General features: G+C 44.0%; 2 protein-coding genes and 1 long non-coding RNA gene across 17 annotated transcripts in view; 1 reads left to right on the forward strand and 2 right to left on the reverse strand.

Annotated features, from left to right (window-relative positions):
• The first annotated feature begins 12 nt into the window (after positions 1 to 12).
• On the forward strand, positions 13 to 19562 carry LOC117760641. Its single transcript, XR_004613693.1, has 3 exons — positions 13 to 583; positions 6799 to 6803; positions 19500 to 19562. It is a non-coding gene; the product is annotated as an uncharacterized LOC117760641 (long non-coding RNA).
• On the reverse strand, positions 1807 to 12355 carry LOC117760636 (FYN-binding protein 1). Of its 3 annotated transcripts, XM_034583810.1 has the most exons (23): positions 12034 to 12351; positions 10457 to 11577; positions 10179 to 10348; positions 8982 to 9179; positions 8642 to 8897; positions 8430 to 8554; positions 7929 to 7957; positions 7791 to 7825; positions 7430 to 7598; positions 6258 to 6417; positions 5848 to 5977; positions 5690 to 5724; positions 5514 to 5598; positions 5365 to 5399; positions 4564 to 4633; positions 4406 to 4477; positions 4252 to 4271; positions 3522 to 3591; positions 3364 to 3435; positions 3213 to 3232; positions 2836 to 2869; positions 2375 to 2480; positions 1807 to 2290 (listed from the first exon to the last, which is right to left on the reverse strand). In XM_034583810.1, the coding sequence occupies exons 1-22, from the start codon at positions 12040 to 12042 to the stop codon at positions 2387 to 2389; spliced, it is 3009 nt and encodes a 1002-aa protein (XP_034439701.1). In that variant the 5' UTR covers positions 12043 to 12351; the 3' UTR covers positions 1807 to 2290; positions 2375 to 2386. The 3 variants fall into 3 exon arrangements, with proteins under 3 accessions (XP_034439701.1, XP_034439700.1, XP_034439702.1); XM_034583809.1 differs by having other exon boundaries at positions 8642 to 9179; positions 12034 to 12355; XM_034583811.1 differs by lacking the exons at positions 3364 to 3435; positions 3522 to 3591; positions 4252 to 4271 and having other exon boundaries at positions 8642 to 9179; positions 12034 to 12353.
• The window catches only part of dab1a (DAB adaptor protein 1a), a 239200-nt gene continuing 229712 nt past the window's right edge, over positions 15118 to 24605 (reverse strand). For 12 of the 13 annotated variants that reach the window (XM_034583814.1, XM_034583813.1, XM_034583817.1 and 9 more), the window contains 6 exons: positions 24479 to 24575; positions 23327 to 23733; positions 22615 to 22810; positions 22376 to 22518; positions 20909 to 21005; positions 17062 to 17212 (listed from right to left, as the gene is read on the reverse strand). In XM_034583814.1, the coding sequence (XP_034439705.1) occupies positions 20925 to 21005; positions 22376 to 22518; positions 22615 to 22810; positions 23327 to 23733; positions 24479 to 24575 (924 nt within the window). In that variant the 3' untranslated portion in view covers positions 17062 to 17212; positions 20909 to 20924. Of the gene's footprint in view, positions 17213 to 20908; positions 21006 to 22375; positions 22519 to 22614; positions 22811 to 23326; positions 23734 to 24478; positions 24576 to 24605 lie in introns of all 13 variants that reach the window. The other variant, XM_034583815.1, reaches the window with a different exon arrangement.

Genomic DNA, 24605 nt, shown 5'->3' on the forward strand with positions numbered 1-24605 from the left:
TTACAACATCCTGTGGTTGTGTGTAGAGTTGTCCACTGTGTGGGACAACACACACACCACTGGGTACACTTTAATGTCAGAGGGAGAAAGATACATGCACCCACCACCACATACAAACAGACACACACATAAACACACACACACATACAAGTAAACACTAATTCATGTTCTTCTGTTAAACTTCTCTGTTACACTTTATTACTGTGTCTTAATGACTTGTCCTGGGCTACTCTGGTCACATCAGGATCATAATGCATTCACTCCTGATGATACTGCTGCTCATGACAACACTGATCCATGAAGTGCAATATCCAGGAGAAGTCGTGGTCCGGATTTAAAAACTCCTCTGATGTAACCAGTATTCACTGTCAGTAAAAAGTACTGCAGTACTGCACCATTTCAACTGTATGCAACTATCAGTGGCATGTTCGTCATATAAACTCTACTGTGTGTCTAGAGCTGCAAACACATGCCAGAGGACCTAATCAAATACACACTGTCTGTGTCGTACCAAAGTGAAGGTTTGTCAGTCTCTGTCTATCTGTGGTGGGGTTCTTATTAGTGTAACCTTAAGTACCCCTGTGTGTGTGTGTGTGTGTGTGTGAGAGAGAGAATGTGTCTCCCTGTCTGATTGGGGTTTGGATTTCTCTTGTTATGCACTGCATGATATTGCTGTTATGATTTGCACTTTAATGAGTATTTATTGAAAAAACAATAAACAAACATAATTTCTTGAGGTTTTGTCTGTTTGGATATTTGGAAATCACACAGACACACAGATGGTTAGATCAGATGGTTATAATTGTGTATCTTCCACAGACAGATGTCAACAACAATATCTTACATGAACATGACCTCAGGTGATCATCAGTACTTTACTTCCTCCTCTGTAACACTTACTCTTCATCTTGAGGGAAAATCCTAAAAAATAGGCGGCACATAAAAGTGGCACCTGCCCGACATCAGCTCCATAAAAAGAAAAGACGATAAAGTTACACGTGATGTTTCCCTCCAGGAGGTTCAACTATGAACACTACATAGTAATTCTTTGGTTGTATAATTGAGATTATACTCCGTGTTGTTTATTGGTACATAATTAAAGATCATTTTTATATGAACCTGACATGTTGAACCATTTAAATACATGACAAGTTACTTCCATCCTCCACAGTTTATTGACAAATAATGAGAGTAAATAAAATTACAAAGTAAAAAAATGTGTAGATATACAAAAAAGCACAAACATATAAACACTTTCAACTAAATATTGAATGTGGTCCTAAAATCTGTTGAGTCATGCAGAAACAGAAGAGGGCACAGCACTGAACCAGGAGGCCACTCGGAGAGCGCACACCTCCACTAAGGCTAATGCCCTATTTAACCAAGGTAAAAGCTGGATGTATCTATTTATCTGGATCTGCCCTAAAATTGAATGGGTTCTTTCTTGGGTCATGTCCCACCTCTCCACAAAATTTCATGGAAATCGGTTCCGTAGTTATTGTGTCTTCCTGCTAAAAAATCTAACAAACAAAGGAATGCTGATAAAAGCACTGTCTTGGTGGAGGTAACCAATGAAAACTGCTCATGTCACTCGCGGGGTTGAATTATTGCTAAAGACCAAACCTAACAAGACTAAGATCAGTATTCAGACAGTGGTAACGTGTTAGGTTCTTTGGACTGAGCTCGACCCTAAACTGTGGATTATTATTTTCACGAGGAACAACCTGGTAGAGGAAGGACTAATGATTATTAAACATGTTTTTTACTGCAGCTGACCTATATTTAACAGTGTCTTGACATAAAAAAAATACACTAGTGTTAGAAAAATCCACTTTTGCCATTGTCCTGGCAAACTAAAAATAGATTTGGCTTTCGGGTAATAATAGGAAAAGTTTCTAATTTTCCCCCCAAGGAGCCTCCAGTGTCACAGTATCCAGAAAACCGGTGTGTGTGTGAGTGTGTGTCTGCAACAGTTTGTAGCTCCTTGTTTGGGATCAGCTCGATCCTCGAGTCACTCCGAGGCCGCAGCCACACATACTGTCCCTCAGCGGTTTCACACCAAGTGCCTCAGAGAACAGAAACAGCACGGGGAAGATTTCCAGCTGCTGAGAGTCACTTCCTGTTCCTCTTGTAAATCATCACACTGATCCATGCACATGGTCGTCAGATAAATTAAGTCATATAGTCGAGATGATGAAGTCACTGTCACAGCATTAGTAGACTGACACGGGTCACAGCGTGAAGAAAAGCATCATGGACAAATCCTGGTTCTTCTGTCTGCTTTGTGTTTCTGTGACAAACAGAAATGAACTCGATGTCAACATGTGAAACGCACAGTGATGGACAGAGAGGAGTCTGGGTGATTCTCTCTTACCGTGTCTGGCGATTACTCCCCGGTCAAATCAGCATACAGGTCAGGAGGAGGTAAAATGAGCGAATCAGGATCAAAAGCTACTTCTGCTGTTTCACTGGCATCAGGCCTGTGGAAAACAGATTAGAAAATAAATCATCTTCTCCTCTTCCACCTTCTGTTCTCCTGTGTTCTGGTGCTGTGTGTGAAACATTGAACCAACAGTGACCTCCTCGTGTCACCATCTTAAAAGTTAAAGCACATGACTGAAGATGACCAACTCATTCTGCAGAGTAACTTCCTGGTCGTACAGGATGTGCATTCTTTCACCTGTCCGTCTCGCTTTTTCTCAAACACAAAAAGAATAGAACTCTCGCTTTTCATGCTCAGCAACTCCTTCCAGTCTTAAAAAGGAAGGAGGCCTGTTTGTCTGCAGGTTGCGCCACATGTTCACCACCTGTTTGGGTGTTTTCAGCTCTACTTACAGCGCCACTGCTTCCTGCTTCACGAGCACACCACCTGGAATGGAAAGTGTTTTGTCGAGTCACATGCTTCAGAAATGATAAATGACTTTTTCAGTGACTGAACTAATGCGATAAAGAATTTACAATATATTATTTAACAGGAATAATCATCTTGCCCACAATTATTCATATTCAAAGAAGATTGTGGCCCCAAATTAAATTACTTCAATTGGTTTGTTCAACTTAGTTATTAGAAAAATATATTAACACAATTTGTAACTTTAATTAAAAAACCTTAATTTATTTATATTTGACCAATTTAGCTTTTTTCCCCAGTTAATAACTTTCTTTTTTTCAACATAGACTGTATTTTTGTCCATGGAGAATTTTTCACTTACTTGTATCCACTTCATTGTTACTGTGAAAAAAGGAAAAGCAAGAATCAAAACCCCATTTGTGTTTGTACATGTTTGTGTGTGTGTATTCACAGGTGTGTATTAGTGTGTGCACATACAGCAGGTACTGTACAGGTTAGTGCATGACACCTACCTGGAAGCTGGCTCCACAGGTTTGGGTGAATGTGAAATTGTTGCAAACTTCTGAAGTGCTTCAGGTCTTGCTCTGATAAAAAGACAAATACACATGTAAACTGTGTATCTACACTTGTTGTATATGTGTAAGTGTGAGAGGGAAACAGGGGAACTCACTGGACATGGGAGCCTTCTGCACTGATGTCACTGTGACTGTGCTGGTGGACGACATTGAGATCCTTGTTTACTATGAAAATAAATAAGCAACACACGGGAAATTTACATCATATGTTCTAAAATGAGACACTTTTTTATTCAACTAGAACATCAATGAAAACCTTAGCATAACACTGATCGTTAACATCTTCCTGTTTACACAACCAATCTGTCCATCTAACGTGTTTCATGGTGGTAAGTCAGTATTTAAAGTAGTTATACAGAAGGTCTGCAGAGCTTGGAATGGAAAAGTATCACAACGTCAGTAGCTTTAAGTTGATGCTGTGCCGTGGTTGTTGTGGGGATGTAAAAGGAAAGTGTAATGTTGCCCAGTGGTTCAGTTAGTCAGCTTCTGTCTTTAAATTCTAAGTAGATTTATGTAGTTTTCGATCAAACATAACAATATCTCAGAAAGTTTTTTGTAGCCACATGCTTTAGAAATGATAAATGACTTTTTCAGTGACTGAACTAATGCAATAAAGAATTCCCAATACATTTTTTAAAAGGAATAATCATCTTGCCCAGTTATTCACATTCAAAGAAAAATGGTACGTTTGTTTAACCTAGTTATAAGAAATACATATTAACACAATTTGTGACTTTAATTTAAAAACTCAGATTATTTGTATTTATCCAATTTAGCATTTTGTTTTTACGTTGTTAATAATTTCATTTTTTCATTTTCACTTACTTGTCTCCACTTCATTGTTACTGTGAAAAAAGAAGGAAAAGCAAGAATCAAAACCCCATTTGTGTTTGTACATGTTTGTGTGTGTGTATTCACAGGTGTGTATTAGTGTGTGCACATACAGCAGGTACTGTACATGTTAGTGCATGACACCTACCTGGAAGCTGGCTCCACAGGTTTGGGTGAATGGAAAAATGTGGCTAACTTCTGAAGTGCTTCATGTCTTGCCCTGATAAAAAGACAAATACACATGTAAACTGTGTATCTACACTTGTTGTATATGTGTAAGTGTGAGAGGGAAACAGGGGAACTCACTGGACATGGGAGCCTTCTGCACTGATGTCACTGTGACTGTGCTGGTGGACGACATTGAGATCCTTGTTTACTATGGAAATAAATAAGCAACACACATAAATGTAAGACACTTTCTTAAAAATATTCAACTAGAACATCAATGACACTAAACTTGTGAACCAATCTGTCCATCTAACGTGTTTCATGGTGATAAGTCAGTATTTAAAGTAGTTATACAGAAGGTCTGCAGAGCTTAGAATGGAAAAGTCTCACAACGTCAGTAGCTTTAAGTTGATGCTGTGCTGTGGTTGTTGTGGGGATGTAAAAGGAAAGTGTAATGTTGCCCAGTGGTTCAGTTAGTCAGCTTCTGTCTTTAAATTCAGATTAGATTTATGGAAGTTCACTTTTTGATCAGGGATAACAATAATCTGATAAAATGTAAGTCACTCTGAATCTACAAATATGTGCATCGTGTCTGTGAGCTCTGATGTAACTGAGAAAGGGGGGGGGGGGGGGGGGGGGGGGGGTTGTTGCAGGAAGGTTTAAAAAATACCTCCTGAGTGTCATACGCAGTCTTGCAGCTCCAACTGCAGACAGTGATAATATCTGAGCCAAGCCGACCAAACAAACTATAACTCCTCAATCTGACAGTAATGACGGAGTTTAGGGTGATGGGCTGTGTGGACAGTCATCATATAAACGTTTGCTTTGTTCTTTTTTGTTTTGTCATTAAACCTCAGTGCAATTGGCTGATGAAATGTTTGTCGTAAAGTCAGAGAGCTGAAGTGTTGTGTTAAAACAGTGTGGTTTGTGATTGCATACCCAAGTCTGGCATGGACAGTGTCCTGGTGTGGCCCCTGCAGCGGAAAACACAAGACGTTAAAAACAATCAAAGATCCCTGTGGGTCCGTCTCTATCTAAAGCAAATAACAATAATTCCCTCGTGTGGACGGAGTTCGACATCGACTTACACTGGAGCAAATGGATCTGCAGGTTCGTGAACAGGGGAGAGAGTTTCATCCTCATCACCGGTCCACTCTTCACTGTCATCTGAGACTGAACACATCATCATCATCATCAAACATCTGCGTCTGACTATGTTAAAGACATACTGTAATAAGTGTGAGTGAGGATGTAGAACACTTACAGCTTCCTGCTGATAACGGATAGTGATTTGAGGCCCTGAGAAAAGAGATAAAACACAGATGAATCATCATTTAAATTAACAGTGTAATGAATAATGCATGAGATGATATGTTTTTAGTTTATTGTGCCATCTGTTCATTTCCCACTGTGCACACTGACCTGCTCCCCGCGCTGGGGACCTCTCCGTCCACGACGTTGGTGCTGGTATTGCGGGTGATGGCAGCCCTCTTCCCCAGCTCCAGCATCTCCTTGATGTCCAGCTCCACATGATCCACTGCAATGTACCCATCTGCAAAACACCCTCACACAGTCACCGATGGACTCACAGGCAGGGACTCAAGTGCACAAGTGACATTTCCCAACAACATTTTCTTAAGTCATCAGTTTTCTGTCTCATGTGGCTCAGGCTTCATACGACTGGTTGTGTCTGTGAGCTTCCTGGTGTGATTTCTGTTGTTTTCATCATACTCCTGCTGCAGTGTTGTCAGCCTGTCTGCATATTTATGCATCTCTTTGCCCTTGAGGTGAACACACGGATAATAACAATGCATGAGGTTTGGAACACTCACAGGTGTTGCTGCTGTCTCTGGCCAGCCACTTCCCTTTAGGGCAGTTGGTGGTTCGGATGATGCTGATGATGTCACCGCTCTTGACCGGTAAATCGTCCTTGCGTCCTTTTGTTGTCACGGTTACTGTCGCCTGGTACATGGCATCCTCCTGTCCTGCGATCTGACAAACAGAGTTAGCGGTTAGAACCATAGACTGTTTGTAAATGACAGCTCCCAAAAGTGAGGCCAAATCATCGTGATGGCCTCTTGGTGGCTGGCTGCAGTATAGATCATAAACCTTGCCTCATCCATGTTAGCGGATGGGACACGGAACAAACAAAAATATCAAAGTACATGTCAAATATGTTTTCTCCAAGATGATTTCTGTCATTTTAGGTAGTTCTCATCACACTGATGTTTCTTAGTAATTTGGTTTTAATTAGACTGAAAAAAGAAAATAGTTTACAGACTTAAAACAATGACTTTAATTGTAACACACTAATTAATAAAGTTCATTCAAATAGAAATTAACCACATATTCACATGGATAGTGTGTTATAAGCTATTGTGAGCTATATTACTGAGTAATAAAATAAAGAGTTGGCAGCACTTGTTCGGTTAAGTGCTCTTTATTATCTTATTACTCTTTACTATATTCACAGATCAAGTTACTTGCAATACCCTCACACTCTCTTTGCCTTTTCCCTTTCCAAAATAAAAGTCCAGGAAAGACCAGAAGAAACTGCGTGAAAAAGTACAGGATTAACTTAAATGTACCCGGGCTTACTCAAAGCTTATGTTATCATTTAGCTCTATTATATAAATTCGTGGTGTGTGTTGTCAGCTGTTTGACGACTGCTCCATTCTTTCTGCTCAGAGACATATGTGCAGGTGGTGTTTTTTTTCTACATGAGCAGAACCACATGTTCTTTTGTTATAATGTGGTAATCGCATATTTAGTATATTGCAGAGGAGAGGGTAAAGTTCATAAATCTCCTGTCAGAAATATCAGCAACACTGAGGCGAGTGTTTACACAGATTCCATTTGAGGCAGCACATGTTTCTCACCTCAACTCTTCCACAGGGAGGAATGAATCCGGACAGGTTTGTACGCCAAGACATATACCCCACCCTCCCCCGCTAGCTCGTTCACTTTCCATACCTGCCTTCTCTTTCACAATAACATCACTCACTTTGAATTTCTTCTTCATCTCGTTCTCCTTCTTCTCCCTCTCCTTCTGCTCCTTCTTCTCCCTCTCCTGTTTCTCCTTGAACTCTTTCTTCTCCTTCTCCAAACGCTGCTTCTCCCTCTTTTTCAGCTCTTTCTCCTCTGACCCTTCCACGGCGGCTTTCTTGTCGGTCCTGCAGAAAACAGAGCAACAGATATTGTCTTGTTTGAAAGAGGGTGGGGGGGGGGGGGGGGGGGGGGCTCCTTGCAATTTGTTTAAATGGCAGAGGAGAGTATGGGGGAAACAATGGCAGACAGAATTCTCTCATCTCAAACAGTGAGAGAGATAAACTACGACGAAAAGAGCAAAAAAAATAAGGACTTACTTGCCGAACCTGCTCATCCTGCCTTTCTCTCCATTCTGTAGATAACAACAAAAAGATAAGGTTTGACTCGTCTTGCACCAAATCTCAGATAAGAAAAAAAATATGCTTTTATTTCAACACACTGACAAAACGACTCACTGTTTCCTGTGCTGCCTCCGTATATGGATCTGTGGTAAAAAACACATTCAATTAAAAGTGGAGGAATTGTTTAAATCAACTTAAAACACATGAGAAGCTTCAAGGCGGTTTTCAGTGTCGATACGATACAGAAGATAGAATCACACCAGATAACAGCATTTCTCTGTCAACGAGAGCCGCTAACGAGAAGTGTGTGTTATGTATACTCTCTTTGGATGTCATATCTATACACACTTTAACTGCCTGAAGTAGGACTGGATGTGAGGGCTTTGCTACACAGAGTAATGCTGCTCTTAATCACCATCTTGAGCGGAGGCCGATTACTCTAATGACTCTAAAAATGATTAGTAAAATATTCAAGCAAATCCAGTTTTAGAAATGCAGGCTTTAGTTTAATGTCACACTTCAGGCACCATACCATGCAGTTAAGTATTTTAATTGAATTTGTCATCTTATCGATATAAATGTTCTGATATGATATGACTGATATGTCGTCCTTACTCTTTGGTGGTCCCTTGCGTTTCTTGCCACCCTCAGACTTTCCTTTCTTTTTGAATGCAGACGTTGTAACGTCCTCATATGTATTTTCTGCACTGATCCCGTTGGCAGCTTCAGCAGCTTCAAGCCTGGTTTGCAGAGAGGAGAGAGACGGTTCTCAGAGATGAAGAAACACTTCAAAGTAAAGACGCTACAGTTAAATGTATGTGTCTTACCCTGCCACTGGTTGTGCATTATTTTGGTATTCGTCTCCAAGTGCCGGCGCAGCATCGACCTCAGCTGCTGGAGCAGTTATCCCATTGCTGTAATAATCTGGGAGGTTCTGTCCATCAAGAGTGTCAGGACCAGTGTACTCCCCATTCTCCCAGCCTGACACCGGCAGCTCTGGAGAGTGGCCGACTGAGGAGACATTGTCAAACTCTGGGATATCCGTGGTGTCCGTCTCTGAGAACTCCAAAGTAGCAGAGACATCTGCAAGTAAGGTGAGATACAATGAAACCAGTGTTAGGAGGGCGTTGAGTGGGCTGGTCGATAGCAATGGTGTTTGGTCCACACCATTATCTTCCGCAGGAGGAAGAGGGATCAATTCACTCAGGTGGACATAGGGGGGTCTGTCAGGCTTCTCTGGAGCTGGACCCAGAGACTCGGGGTCTGGGAGGACTTTCCTCGGTGGAGGAGGGGGAACCACAAACAGCTCTGGGACAACATCAGACCCCTCCTCAGAGACACCCTCCAACACTGAAGAGGCTTGTCCTGTAACGGACAAGACTAATTACATTAGTCTCCATCCACAACTCTATACAGGTTTGTCAGATACTTTACAACCAGGTCAAAGTGAAATGTTATGGACATCCTCATTTCAGGAGAACGACTTGGATGCGAACGGTAAAAATCACACAAACATAGAAAGAAAGAGAGCCAGCAGAGTGAAGAGTTTGATTTGTGAGGAAACCAAACCAGTCGGGCACACTGTGAAAGTTGTTGTGACATAACTTTGCAGAGCAGAGATAATGCAATTATAAGAGAAGAATCAGGACGGCGTAAAGAAAAAGTGCAGATGTTCTTCATGAACAAATATATTAGACTTCAATGCATGTTTTTGTGTGGCTCTAGTTTTTAAGTCACTTTTTTAATTTGAAGTGCTAGCAAAGCTCGTTTTGTCTTTAAACGTCCTTTCAAATTAAACTGTCCTATGAAGCATTACTAATCATTTAGTATTGGTGTCCAAACAGAATCACAAACACACACATCATGAAATGATAAATGACACGAGGTTGTTCAAAATTGATACAAATGCACAAACACCTGCGTGAACATGTAATACTTTAATAAACTCTGTGTAAGTCAAGTCACTATCAACACCAGAGCTGACTGACTGTGTTTAACAGACATTAAAGTGTTTGTCACTGCAGCTCTGTGTCAAAACGACAGACATGCTCCTGTCATTGCTGACATACTTCTGTGGCTCTGCCCTGCCTACTGCCAAGTTGTTTCTGGCACAGAAGAAGAATGTCAGGACTGTTCTTCATTTTGTGTGTGTGTGTGTGTGTGTGTGTGTGTGTGTGTGTGTGTGTGTGTGTGGGGGGGTCTTTAAAAGCTGCTTCTCCTAACAAATACCTGAGGCAACAAGATGTTCACATACCTGACATTGAACAGTGAATTAAAAAATCCAAAAAGACTGAAATTGGACTGAAAGGTGAAGAGCAGGGAGGAGAAGAGAGGATCTCTGTGATGTGCTGAGTTGAGACTTACGGTGGTCAATGCCATTGACTTGCTCTGGTTTCGGTCGGAGGGCGTTTCCTGCCCGGTCTTCATAATCTATAGGTGGGAGATCTAGCAGAGAGAAGGTGGGACTCGGAGGAGGGGAGAGGTCTTCAGGTGGAGGGGTGATGGAGTAAGATGTGTTGTGGTCTGTCTGCGGGCTGAGAACAAATAAGACCGAGTGAGATATTAGCCTTCAACAGCTTTGATCACAGTTCTTCACATCTTCTGAAATAGTACACTGTGTTTCAGACGTTTGTGTTGTTTACCTGCCGCTCTTCTTGCGCGCATTCTCCAGAGCGTTGAGAATTCTCTGGTCAGCTGGAGTCCGTTTCCCAGAGCTCATGTCCGCCGCCCTCTCCAGGGCTGAGAGTGCTGAGATTGGACGCTCAAGTTTGGGAGATGATTGCGTCGATGGAGGGTCTGTGATCAGAGGAGGCGTCTCTACTGCAGCTATACTTACAGCCTCTATGGCAGCCTCTGAGATCTCAGCCTCAGGGGGTGATGGAGATGGAGTAAACGCCACTGGAGGTGGAGTAGGGGTAGGAGGGGTCGGGCTGATAGTATGTGGAACTGACAGGGCAGGAGTTTCTATCTCCAGTGGAGTTTCACTCTGCAGGGTTGGGACTGAAGGATCAGGGAAATCAGGAATATGGGCGGGAGATAGGTTGTAGTCGGGAGAGGCAGGGATAATGAAGGGTGGGGCTGTTTCCATTGTAGCACTGGAGGCAGGTAAGGATGGGATGTTTGGCAATAGGGCTTTAGGGGCATAGATTTCAGGCTCTGGTGGTGCGCCACCAAATTCAGAAGGCACAGGTATGAGAGGAGCTGTTCCAAGAATGTCTGAACTTGGGCTGTCTAAGATGGGGTCGGTCGTAATGTCCAGTGAATCTTTCTTTACTGACTTCATGAAACCAAGGAAACCCTTCTTCTTCTGTATTGTGCCTTTAGGTGGAGGTGTGGCAGGCACCAGTATTTCTGTGCTCTCCTTCTGTGCTGCAGGGAACCTCAGTGAGAGCCTTTTGTCTTTAGCGTTGTCTTTCTTCGGCTTCTGCTCCGACGAGTCATCGTCAAGCTTCTCCTTGCTCCCTTTAGTCTTGTCTTTACCCACTTTCAGCTTGGTGTAGTTCTTGATTAGAGACATTTTGCCCTCCTTCTTCTCGTCCTTGAAGACCACCCTGGGGCTGATGTGTGTCTTCCCCTCAAGGCTCTGGTTGATAGAGGTGAGTAGGGAGGGGCGCGCTCCTGCAGGGAGGTGTCCAGGGGGGCTCTGAGGAGGGGGCACTTGCTTTGGTTTCTCTGGGAGGGTCGGTTTGATTCTGGGCTGCATCAGTAGGAGTTCTTCATCCTGGAACCTGGCCCTAAGAGCCTTAAAATCCAAAATGTCCTCCTGGTGGCAGGATCACACAATGAAATGACATTTAAACACTGACACCTGTTATGTTTGGATTCACAAAACAGAGCAACTTAGAATTAAAGAGGGTGAAATCCTATCATGAACAATCTCTTTACATTTAACAGCCTTCAGTGGTGTGAGGTAGTGATTTTGTTTTCTTTTTATTCTATTTGCTTTCAAATTTGTCGTTTTTTTCTCACAAAGTACACCCACACACATCCACACACATTCCAACACACATGACACATCAGGCTCAGATGTGTGTATGTGCTGAACAAATCAGACTCAAACTAAATATATTTACGACTCAAAAGTGATTTTCAATATGGCAAAAGTAGGTTGATATAATTATCTGTTAATACATGATCAAATATCATCACAGATTGTAACACAATCTTTTATCATGTGAGACTTTGCGGAACGATTAGAAGTTATTATAGGAGCACATACCTGATCCATCGTGCGCTGAAATATCCACCGAGACGACAGCAGCCTGTTTAGTCAAGTGAGTTCAGTCCAGTGAGTTTCTCCTTCAGCCTCTCATCATTCTGTGTGTGTGTGATGAAAATTACACCATTAAGTCAAAACCCACTTCTATCATCACGTGAATCGATCTGTGTCAAATCTCTGCGCACGTCCTCTGCCCTCTGATCGGAGGCAGTGCGCGGCCCATGCGCACAGCAGACGGTTTCGGTGGAGGAATGAGGTCGAGTGGGAAAAGTCTCACTCATCTTTAGAAACTGTCCGGCCCGTCGGACGAGTCTGAGCTCAGGCTCTGAAGGATCCTGCAGGAATGTGGCCCGGCTGGCAGCTCGTGGACGCGCACAGGTGACTCACTGTCACGACACCTCGGAGCTGGAGCGTGCTGTTCTTTCCCCTGTCTGTTTCTACAGTGAGAAGATGCGATGTCAAAGGGACCGATCACTACCTGTACTGATTCATTATCAGGAGCTTCAACATCTGAGTAAACACAGAGGGAAAGGAAACAAAAAGAGGTCAGGCAACATTCCGGGTTTATACACGCAGAATACTAAAAGCATATTTTTTACAATATGACACAAATACACCAGGTACACACTTCATCTGAAGGATGTGTTCTGTGTGGCTGTCAACACATTGTTGCCCTGACAGGTGTGTCAGGAGCTGAGGCCTCACACACCGAGACAGGCCTCTGTTTCTCTGCCACATGGTCAGGATGGCATCCAGGATTTTAACCCGTGGAGGAGGAAATACCTTTGCCTTAAGTAGGAGTACAAATACTCAAATTAAAGTACCACATAACTTTTCCACCTGTGTAAAAGCAAGAAATACTTGCTTTTAAATATACTTGAATTAAAAATGTACCCACTTGCAGAATGTAAGCTATTCCCCAATGTGTAAATATTTTTGAATCCAGACTATTACAGACTTTGTCATATCAGTTAAAAATGCAGCAGATGATGCGACTGAAAACTCAAAATCATTGTTATATCAATTATTTGAAAGGGTATTTGTAATTGTGAGATATGCACTGATAAATGGGGTGGAATAAAAGTTTGAAGTACTCAAAAATAAATAACAGATACATGAAAAATGTACTTTATCACTACACTCCACTGAATGTAGCTTTGAGATATTACATCACTGCACAATTGATTATTAATGATATTTGCAGGACTGTTAACACTAATGTTTTACACTGTACATTTTCTATATTTTTTTTAGAGTTCCTTGTGTTTATATTGTATTGTTTTTACTGTGTATTTCACGATTCCCTCTTTGCTGTATGGTACATTTCCCCATAGTGGGACTAGTAAAGGATCTTATCTTAAACATATAGCCATAGGTCTGGTCTGTATAGGTAGACTCTACACTCAGATTAAAGGGTCATCTAATCCAAATCCAATTAGACATGCTTTCCATAGTGGTTGTATCCAGCAATACAAACAGTTTACATTTTATCTGCTGAAGTTTCAGTCTAAAAATGTTCTGTCACTGCCACAATACACTTAGAGGTGAACTGGATTTCACATTTAAAAGAATTCCACTGCAGCTTCTCTTTCCAAAAATAATTTGCTGTTTATCCTGGACAATCCACAGACCTCACTGTTGACAGTCTTCACACAGGAAATAGTCCCGAAGAAAACTGCTGACAGTGAGGTTTGTGGATTATTCAGTAACTGGAACAGCGGTTTCTCTCTCTCACACACACATGCAAACACACAAACACACAGAGGAGGTATTTATTTCTTGTCGATTTCTGTTTGTCAGCTAAGAAACACCCAAACACAGTCTGACTGTGTGGATCAATCAGTGACTGTATATAAAGATCATCAGTGACTGTATATAAAGATGATCAGTGACTGTATATAAAGACCATCAGTGACTGTATATAAAGATCATCAGTGACTGTATATAAAGATGATCAGTGACTGTATATAAAGACCATCAGTGACTGTATATAAAGATGATCAGTGACTGTATATAAAGACCATCAGTGACTGTATATAAAGATCATCAGTGACTGTATATAAAGATGATCAGTGACTGTATATAAAGATCATCAGTGACTGTATATAAAGATGATCAGTGACTGTATATAAAGATGATCAGTGACTGTATATAAAGATGATCAGTGACTGTATATAAAGATCATCAGTGACTGTATATAAAGATCATCAGTGACTGTATATAAAGATGATCAGTGACTGTATATAAAGACCATCAGTGACTGTATATAAAGATGATTAGTAACTGTTAAAATGAGTCGAACACACACCAACACATTCTTACTGAAGTGCTCCGACACATCTGAAAACATAAAGCTCAACCACTGGTCTGGAATAGTGACGTTCTTAGGAAGAATGTGCACAGACACATTCTCTTCCTTGTATCACTGTTTGCTGTCCTGGCTCCCAAATGGTGGAACGAGCTCCCCATTGACATCAGGCTAAGGACACATCTCTTCCGACTACACCTTCACCAAAGAATGCCAATTGTCCATCTGAAATTTCTTTAGTGAAATCTTGACAAAGATCTAGACACACACACACACAATCATTCACCTCAATGAATTTATGCCCCTGTTCAGAGCTGGTATTAACATCCGACCTGAGAGATCCGATCGTCTCCACGGCCAAATACCACTATGGGTAATGGATAAAGTGTTTTCTTTTAATTTAGGTGACATTATCCTTAAAATCAATTTAAAATTTAAAAAGTGTTCAACTCGTTTTTAATCCTTGTTTTTTTCCACAGGCAGGAGGGAGAAACACAGAGAGCAGGAGAAGGCTGAAGTTCTTGTTTCGTAGTCGCGTTCTAATAAAGTCTATGACAGCTTGCATTAGAGTCTGCTAGTGTAGCAGAATGTGACAGGCCATTAAAGCTGTGTTAAATTACAACTAAATACTGTGACACTTGCTTTACACTAACTAAAGACACACTGGGGGTCACCTCTGCCAGACACACACCATTAGGTCTACTCTTTCTTTCTTACACACACACACACACACACACACAGAGATTACAACCAAGGCACGTAAGCAGACACATCAGTCATTTGGGATGTGTTTATTTGTAACAGTAATACATGGTGGAATACGTAAATCAAGAGAGAACCAAAAAATCATCTAAAAACTCACTGTAGAATGTCATATTCATAAAGATAAAAATAATGTGTCAATTTACATTAAGAAACTGTTAGCTGAGGTAAAGTTAAAATAGGTCTAGAAATGTTATGTACTCAAACAGCAACGTTTCCCTTTTTATTCAGCGTCTTCGCTTTGTCTTCTAGTTGTCACATTTTTAAGTTAATCAACGTCATAGTCCAAAAAGAGTTCTCCAGTGACATGGGGACTCTGGCCATAAAATAGGGAGTCATTGGCATCATAGTCGATGTAGCTGTAGCAGAGGACGCTGCAGCCCACACACACACACAGATGCTCGGACAGCAGCGGTTTTGGCACCTGAACACCGGACAGACAGATGGGCAGAGCATGGCTGTGTAAAGACTGTTCCGGGGGAAAGGGATGGCGGGCAGGAGCAGTGTGGGCTGCAGTGAGCGAGACCATGTCTGCTGCCTGCAACATAGGATTGTGGTACATCGTGTTCGGGTCACATAAACCATAGAGACACAACAATAACTTGTGGCCGTGGGACTTGAGACAAACGGGTACAAGGTTTAGAGGTGGATTAGTAAGTGAGGCTAAGAGAAAGACCTACGACATCCATGCACGAGAACAGAAACAGTATTTGAGGGGGAATCAAAACAAAGTGGGGAGAACAGGAAAAGTAAAACATATGTTGGTATTGCTTGGGTTAACGTCAAGAGATTGCATAACTGAAGCCTTCCTATTTTATGGCACAGACGTCCGGTGGACAAAATGGTTGTTGTTGTTGTTGTTGTTGTTGTTATCATTATTTACAAAATGAGTTTTGGCAAACCAACGATCAGATGCCTTAAAGCCAAGTTGACTCTACAACTCCTATAGAGCTGACTCCAGCGGCTTGATTGACTTATAAAATAAAAATTCAATTTTTCAATTAGTTCTTTTTTCGGTTTTTTTAAATCAGTATTGTACAAAAGCTATAGAGAATGAACAGTTCGATCACAGAATCCATTTGACACTTTTCCTCTCAGGGTCCCTTCCTCAGTTTGTCTGGTCCTCTGGCTTCTGAACGAGTCTGTCTGCGAGGTGAGACGTTTGGCAAATCACTGCGTGTATGCATGTTAGAGAGTGAGGGATGACTGTGTGTGTGTGTGTGTGTGTGTGTGTGTGTGTGTGTGTGTGTTGTTTGTGTGTTGTAGGCGGATTGCTGTGTGAGCTGTATGTGTGTATTGGCGTGTGAGTCGCTCTCAGAGAGTCCGTTTCTGCATAGAGATCAAGCAGGAACTCACAAAAATGGGGAGAATACGCCCGAACCAGCCCACAACCAACCAATCAGAAGCAGTGATCCCAGGAACGGGCCGTCCCTGATAGGCCCGTTAAGAGTCTGGCTCCTCCTGTGGGATGTCCTTGCTACAGATGGAGACTGGAGAGGAAAGTTTATCACTCTTATCCCAATGAGCGTGCGTGTGTGGGTGGGTGTCGGAGATAGAGAGGCACTGCTTGATTCAGTCCCTCCTTGGCAGCACAGACTCTGGCCAGACACAGGAGGCAGAGGGAGGAGTGTGAGGGTGAAGACAGAGAGGAAGAGGTGGGGAAGAGAGAGAGAGAGAAGGGAGGATCAGGTTATGTCTGTAAGGCTGGGTGTGACTCGCCCCAGGGAGGAGGAGGAGAGAAGAGGAGAAGACAACACAGCGTGGAGGGAGAGGTGGATTGATTGACATCCCTCCTGCTTGGAGTGACTGACGAAGAGGGCTCCTTCCTCTCAGGAGGAGAGAGGACTGCACAGAGGAGGAGGACGAGAAGGGGGACAGGAGGAGTGTGGAGGCTCCTCCTGGGAGGTTGATAGCCAGAGGAGAAGAAGGACACAAACTCACACTCACACTCACTCACACACACACGCACACACATACATACATACACACACACACACCCACACACACAGATCTCCTCCTTTTCTCTCAGTGCTAGTCAGGTCCGTCTTCCTGTGTGTCTCTTTATTTCTTCCCTTTGTTGATCTGGGCGTAGAGAGGGTCCTTCCCCACCTGTGCATGAGAGAGAAAAACAGCAGTTCATGTTCCTGTGTTGAATCCTGTCTGTATCAGTACCACATGGCCTCTGCTCCTAACCCCAGTGTTACATAACCACAAGGGAGGATCTGAGTTTCTGATTCATTCTCTCAACTGACTCATCTGCGAGCATCGCCACTCTGCAAGCCCTGACAAGCAAAGATCCAGATCTGCAGCCGTTGGCCGGTATCGGTACCTAACACGACCACAGGGTGGCAGTAGCACACTGCATTGGAGGGGTCCTATCATTTCTCCTCTCAGCCCGTTCAGAGCTCTCACTCTGGAAACCTTTTCTGTGTGCATGTGTGAGTTATTGTTTCTGAGTGTGTAAGTGCGATCGCACGTGCATGTCCTGTCCCACTCCAGGCTCCCTCCTGGACCAGTATGAATCAGACATATAATCTAGCACCTCGAAAGACCAGTTATGAGTCATCATTGTCTGCGCTTCCCTCCAACGGCGCTGGAGACCAACAGTGGATGATGGAGCAGCCTGCAGTCAGAGAATCAAGAATGTGGCACTCGCTCACAATGGGCCCCGTTATTATCGTACACATAATTACAGCCAGACATTCAATCTGCCATGCAGACAACTCGATTGGAGGCTTCTGGCTGGCCCATTATATTCTGGAAGACTTCTCTCACTCGCTGATGCACAGAAGTGTGGGTTCAGAGTTTGGGGTGAACCAGTAGCTTCCACATGAGGACATGTGACTAATATTCACATAATGGTGAGACATTTCTGCTGAGGTGAGAAAAGATGCTACAATCTCTCAAGGTCACATTCTGACGTGATGTCACACTTCCTTCCTGCTGCCATGGAGTGACCCTTCACACTTAAAATATATGACATGAGGGGAAAATTTAAAGGGAACATCATTGCATCTGCAGCTGAACAGATATGTGAGAACGCAAATGTCAGCGTCAGTTGCTCCAGAGCTTTTCCTGCCAACCCCCTTGTAAAATGTCCGACGAATGTCAGAGCGAGCCCATGTGAGAATACAGCAGGAAAATGGAAAATGAAAACGACTTGTGGTGGATTTAAGAGGAGCAGGTGAGGAAAACAAACCATCCAAGAATCAGTCCTGTTACACCTAAATGTGTTGGTTGGAGCTAAGAAAAATGTCAATTGTTTGTCAATGATTAATTAGCCATTTAACAGAAGATTACACGAACCAATTGTGATAATAGTTTATCATTAACAAAAGAAAATACTTTAGATTCTGTAGTCCCAGCTTCTATATGATGAATATGTTTTGGGTCCTCTCTGGGAAATTGTAACCGGCATTTTTCACAATTTTCTACTAGTTTATGGGTAAAATGATTAATTGATTTATTGAAAAAATAAGCAGAGGAAGAGATTTAGCAATAAAGACCGTAATGCAGAGCTGCAGTTGCATTTTCTTGCACCAATTAAGTAAACATATGTTGTGTGCTACTCTCTCCTGGGATAGAATCGTATCTTGGATGAAAAATAAGACAAAACAACTTCCATAAACAGCTGTTACACACTATAATCTGCTCCAGGTCTCTTCTGAGCAGAGAGCTGGGGTTGAAGTTGGGATTGATGCTTGCTGGGGCTTTGGGCCACAGGATACAGAGCTGTAGCTGTCGGGCTAGTCAAGGCCAAACAGTCAGCAGAACGTAGCTGCCAGCAGCCCAGAGAAAAGGTGACAGAGAGGCTGAGACAAGCGGTGACAGTAACCACACACTGCTCAGACCCTCAGCTCGCCTGTTTCACCCTGCATCATCTAACCAGCGCTGCCAAACAGGGTCACTTTGATTCCATCAACCCCGGCTGGGGGAGAGGGGAGGAAATGGGTGGAGGTATGACTGATGAGCTGGTGCAGCACCAGCCCAAAGGCCAAAATATCTGGCTTGGCTGGTACACGTGGACTTTTATGTCCGTGTGTGTGAGTGGTGGTCCGCCCTGGGCAGGGGGAGCGGTGTGAGATTGCTCAGTGAACTGTGGAAGGAGGCCATTTCACGGCTGAGACTCGGGAGCATTCGCTGGACATGATGAGATCACCCAAGAAAAAACACTTACTCTCCCAGTAGCCTGAACACATGTCTGTCGGAGCAGCACAGTGGGAGGAGGAGGAGGAGGAGGACAGGACAGACGGTCATGGCCAGCAACAAACACACACACACACATTAAGAACCACACACATTTTGGCTCCAATATGAGCACAGGTGGTGACACTATCGATCACAGGTGTGCTTGTTTGGGGAATAACTGGAGCTATTGCACAGGTGTGGGTGTGAGTGTGTGTGTGTGTGTGTGTGTGTGTGTGTGTGTGTGTGTGTGTGTGTGTGTGTGTGTGTGTGTTTGGGAAGATATCTAAAGCCGATGTGATTGAGCAAGTAAACACCATATGGGAGCAGCTTCATTGGACCAGGACCAAAGCAGTCCACCTACTCCAGAGAGAAAACTCTGCTTCTGGCCATGGCTCCGTCAGTCTGCAGCCAGATTCACCGCTCACTTCTCCACAATCCATCCTCCCACTTAAGGGCTGCATCCACCTGCTGCCCCGCAGCTTTCACACAGTCTGAATATGAGGACGCCGGCCAACAGGGGAGAGAGGCTGCTCAGCCAGCCCTCCTCCTCTCCTGGAGTGGGGAAGGACTAGGAGGCTTCTTGGGCTTTAATTAATGCCAATTATGGCGGGGCAGTCATTAATCTTGGCACCTCAGTATTAGCTGATGAAAACAAAACCGTTACATCTTTCCCTGCGTGAGTGCCAGCAGCTATCATTAAGGAGCCACAGTCAGGAATTGTGTGGGTGAGGACACCGGGTGGGGAGGCAGGGATCAAAATGTCTCTCCTCTTTGGTGTGTGCATGTGTGTGTGTCCTTCTGTCTCCTCGAGAAGGCAAACTGCAAAACCGCATTACTGTTAACATGTCTCTAAAAGCCAATGCAAGTCGTGTGGAAGTTTTCCTGTCGGACGATGTGGCAAAAGTGTGAAAACGCACACATCATCGGTTTTGATAGTTGCCGCCTGTCTTCACCAGTTCAATCCTCTTACAATAATGGCCACATTGTAAGTGACATTACATCACGAAATATACATAATGCATAACATGACAGCACCCATCATTCTTTATATTAAGCTACACATTCGAGATCAGCATATTGTGCTCATCACCGGCAAATCCCAGAAGATGTCCTGTTCACTGAAGCACACAGCTTCTGATTGGCTGTCACACTCTGTTGGCGTTCCTGGTGAGATGTGCGCTATTTAGGGAGCTGGGCGTGATTTAGGTACATGTCACAAAGATGGGACACAATGAGGGCACAGAGCACGATGGTTAACAAAAAAAGAAGCAACAATGCAATGCCACTTTAAAATAAATAGGTACTTACACAACTCCAGGTGATGCTGTGACAAAAACTACCAACACACAAAATGAAATACTCATGCATGCACGATCATACTCGACAAACCATTTGAACCCAGCAAAAAAACTTTGCGCATACGTGACAGCTGAGGGAAAAATGAAAACTGTGAAATATGATCAGAGATGCAACAGACAACCAGCAGACGACGAAAAAGATGAACAAATATGCAGAGATTTCAGACAGGTTGATACAAGTGGGAGTCAACTAGAAGAACAGATAAAGGCAGGGAAGTGACGGAGGAGACGTTAGTGGGGAGAAAGCATTGATACCTACCCTGCCCTTCCTCTATCTAGCTCCCAGCCTCTGGACTGGCCTGGTCTGGGCTGGGATCTGCTGTTTCACTGGGGCAGGGCGACCCAGAACCACACGCCTAGAGAGGGGAGGAAGGAGGAGGAGGAGGAGAGGGTGCAGGGGAAGGTTGATGGAGTGTAAGAGAAGGAAAGAAGGAGGGTGCAGAAAGTAGAAAAGAGAAGAATAAATCTAAAAGAAGGATTGCAGGATCAGTTAAGACTACAAGAGCAGACGTACACAGGAAGCAGGAAAGAGTCAATACTCTGAAGGAGAAATAAGGACATTTTCAGTGAGCGACACAACCCGTCTCCTCTCAGAAACACATTTGCAGATACACAAAAACATCTCTATCATCAAACATCAACTCTAAGGCACACACTCACACATATGCAAGCAGTCATTTACAGTGGCCTATTATGAATGTCTCAGTGGAGTTCGTCCTATTGATCTGCTGCTTTTTCTTAAAACCCTTTTGCTTTTTACAGCTCGTCCCACAGAGAGCAGGAAGCCGTTTTCCTGCCCACGCTCTGTCTTTCTGTCTTTCTTTGCAACCTTTTCGCCTCACTCACTCATACACACACTCCGCCGCCACCACTGCACATTACTCTGAGTTGTGTAAAGCCTCCGTGTGTTATTCGGGCCTGGTGACATTTTCAGCAGTGCGAAAGTTCTCAATTTTTTCAATAACAGCGAGATTGGAGGCACAAAACTAATGTTTCACGCCTGAGAGCAGAAGAGAAGAGAGAGACAAGCATGAAAAGAACACAAAAAAGAGAGAAAGAGAGAGGCAGAAAGAACGATGGAAGGGAAAGTACGAGAAGTCTTGTTTCGTTGAAGGTCAACCATCCTACAAGGACTTTGGTCAAAGGCAAAGGGAATTTCTCCTCCTACGCCTAAAAATCTCTCTTAATCTCCTCATCTCTCCTTAATTTCTCTTTCCTTCTCCCAGGTTGAGGTGCTGCTGCTGGTAAAATAAATATGAATTGCTGCTGGAAGAAGAATTGGGGGCGGCAGACCTCCTCTATCTCACCAGAGATGAGTGTGTCCATATAGAAGTAGTGATGTATGGACGCTACCTGGCTGGTATTAATAACAGCTTAATGATGTCCCTGACAACTCCACCAGTTCATTTAACGCTGTGTTGACCATGCATGCACACAAAACACACCCAACCACATACTCCCGCTAGCACTCAACTTCTCATGTTCACACAGCAACACACTTGTGCACACTCCCACATGCACTAACACACACTAACACACACAGAGGGACACAGCTGCATCGGCCCCCTAATCAGCCAGAGTGATTACCTGGCCCGCCAACACCGCGACAAAGGCTATTTATCAGGAAATCTCTACTTGCTCTGCAGGTTATAGCAGCATAAGGAGTGAGTTATTAAAGGAACACACACTTGACTAACTCTCCACACATACGCACACACACACTTACAGCATCCTCCTCTCCACTGCGAATAGGGCTGCCCTCTGCTTCCCCAAATGAGTCGTCTGTGGGGGGGTCCGTGGCGTCGGTGGGGGGGTCACTGACATGGGAGGACTTGGAGGGAGGGCTCTGCCTGGGAGCTGGGGTGGGCGCTGTGTGGGAGGAGAAGTTGAGTCACACGTAGATACACGGAGCATGGTGATTGGTGAGAACACGAACCGAAGACAGACATGAAATGATTTGCTTACGCGAGTTGGTGGATGGTGTTGTGGAGGTGACCGGTGTCAGATTCATGTGGGAAATGTCAAAGTCGTCACAGTCGTCCGTGTCCTGGGCAGTGCCCACACGGCTGAAGTAACTGCTGAATGCATCTGAGGTCCCTGCTAAGCTGGGCTGTTCAGCCCTCTTTGACGGCATGGCCGGAGGCTTCGCCAGCTGAAAGTCCTGGAGGAAGATGCAGAGGTTAGTCGGGTCAACTGTTTGACTCACTGCTATCATTATTTTCAATGGGAGACCCCACAGGTACACATGTGATCACATGATCTTCGCTAAAATCTGAGCTGAAGTGCATCTTGTCTTTATCACGTCTCAATATTTTCTGTCTCAGTCTGTGTCAACAGTCTCAGTAAGTAAACCAAACAGTAAGACAGCAGAGTTCAGGTGTTGACCACGTCTAGGTTACCAGTTCACAACAGTTTGAGGACCTCTGCTACTTATTGTTTCCCATCTATCTCCCCTCATTCCCTGTCATTTCTCTACTGTTGGCCAACTAATGAAGACATATAATGCTCAAAGTAACAAAAAAACAAGCTAAACCCAGGTCCTAGTTTCTCTGATTGATGTTATAATTTGCAATTTTGCTACTAATTTGCATGTTTTTGCATCATAAAGGTGTAAAATTCTCAGTAGACATCATAAATCTGTTCCCATCAGAGTTCTTCATCCATCATCTCCCCCCACCTTGAACATTTCCTTGCCAATCTTCTTCCCCCTCTCCCCATGCTGCGGACTCGACGACGCTGAAGGGGAAGCAGCTGAAGCGCTCGCTCCAGCGCCTGAATGGCTCTCGCCGGCTGGAGTCACAGTCGTGACGGGGGTGAGAGTCTGGAACATGGCGGCGGGCAGGGTGCCCACAGGCTGGGCAGGGAGGTAGGCTGTAGGGGAGAAGGCTCCGGCTGCCATGGCTGCCCACTGCTGCTGGGTGGCAGGGAAGATATTGGCCTGGCCCCAGATAAGAGGCTGGCCGCCTGGCAGGACCTGGGCCATTGGGCCTAGCGGAGACTGGACCCCGAAGGCCAGCGGCGTCTGGGCAGCGAATGCCTGCTGGGACCAGTGGCCGGGGGGTACCGCTCCCATCGTCACATAACCTGGTGGTGAATGGTAAGAGATTAGAACGAAGAGGAAGTGATTAACTTACCCACGGTGCATATGTTCACCACTGCTTTTCTTCCGCACATAAACACGCACACACAGATAATCATGCATCACCAGAGAGTGCTGCCCTACTTCTGCCTGCAGCTACTCTGGTGTCTCTTAATAGTCATGGTGAACTTTCTTAATCACCTCCAGAATGAGGAAGAGTCATTATGAAAAGGCAGAGCTTAACACACACTCATTAAAATCACCCAATACCGTCAGGAGAAGCTTATGCTATTACACACTTGCTGTTCTCCCGTTTCTGGTCTCCACTTGTTACCTACAGCAGAGGAAGTGGACATTTAACTTCAGCTTCCCTGTTACACTGACATACGCAGGGACAGGAGGAGATAGTGGTAAAGAAGTATAAAGTACACACCACATGAATCCCATGTGCATACCAAGGAGTCTTCAGTACAGTCTCAGCTTGTGTTTTTACTTCCTTCTGACCACCTCTGTCACGTCAGCAGCAACCGGTAAGTCAGCAGCATCCGAGACGGCTAATGACGCATTTCATATTCAACACAGAACCAACACCACCTTTCTCCTCTTTCACCTCCCCTCATCTGCATTCTATTCTATTTCCCTCTATTCATCTCATCCCCCTCTTCTCTCCTCTCCTCTCTTTCCCGCTGTGTTTGTTTCTCTTTGCTTGTACCAGTGGTATATTATAGCATTAAGTGAACAAGGTCTTACCTGAGGGCACAGACGCAGGATTGAAGGGAGCAAACAGTTCCGTGGGAGGCTGCAGACCCAGCGAACGGTCAAGGGTGTTGGCTGGAGAGGCGGGAGTCTGTGTGGGTTGCGATTGGAGGTCGGGGGT

This window comes from Hippoglossus hippoglossus, chromosome 4, assembly GCF_009819705.1.
Source record: "Hippoglossus hippoglossus isolate fHipHip1 chromosome 4, fHipHip1.pri, whole genome shotgun sequence".
In the NCBI taxonomy this organism is placed as follows: domain Eukaryota; kingdom Metazoa; phylum Chordata; class Actinopteri; order Pleuronectiformes; family Pleuronectidae; genus Hippoglossus; species Hippoglossus hippoglossus.

Excerpts from the sequence above, each read along its gene's own strand:
- LOC117760636 (XM_034583809.1), bottom strand. Across the intron at positions 5,978-6,257 it reads CAGAGACAGCAGCAACACCT|ATGGGTACATTGCAGTGGAT; the intron begins GTGAGTGTTCCA and ends GGTGTTTTGCAG. Across the intron at positions 5,725-5,847 it reads GTCCCCAGCGCGGGGAGCAG|GGCCTCAAATCACTATCCGT; the intron begins GTCAGTGTGCAC and ends CTCTTTTCTCAG.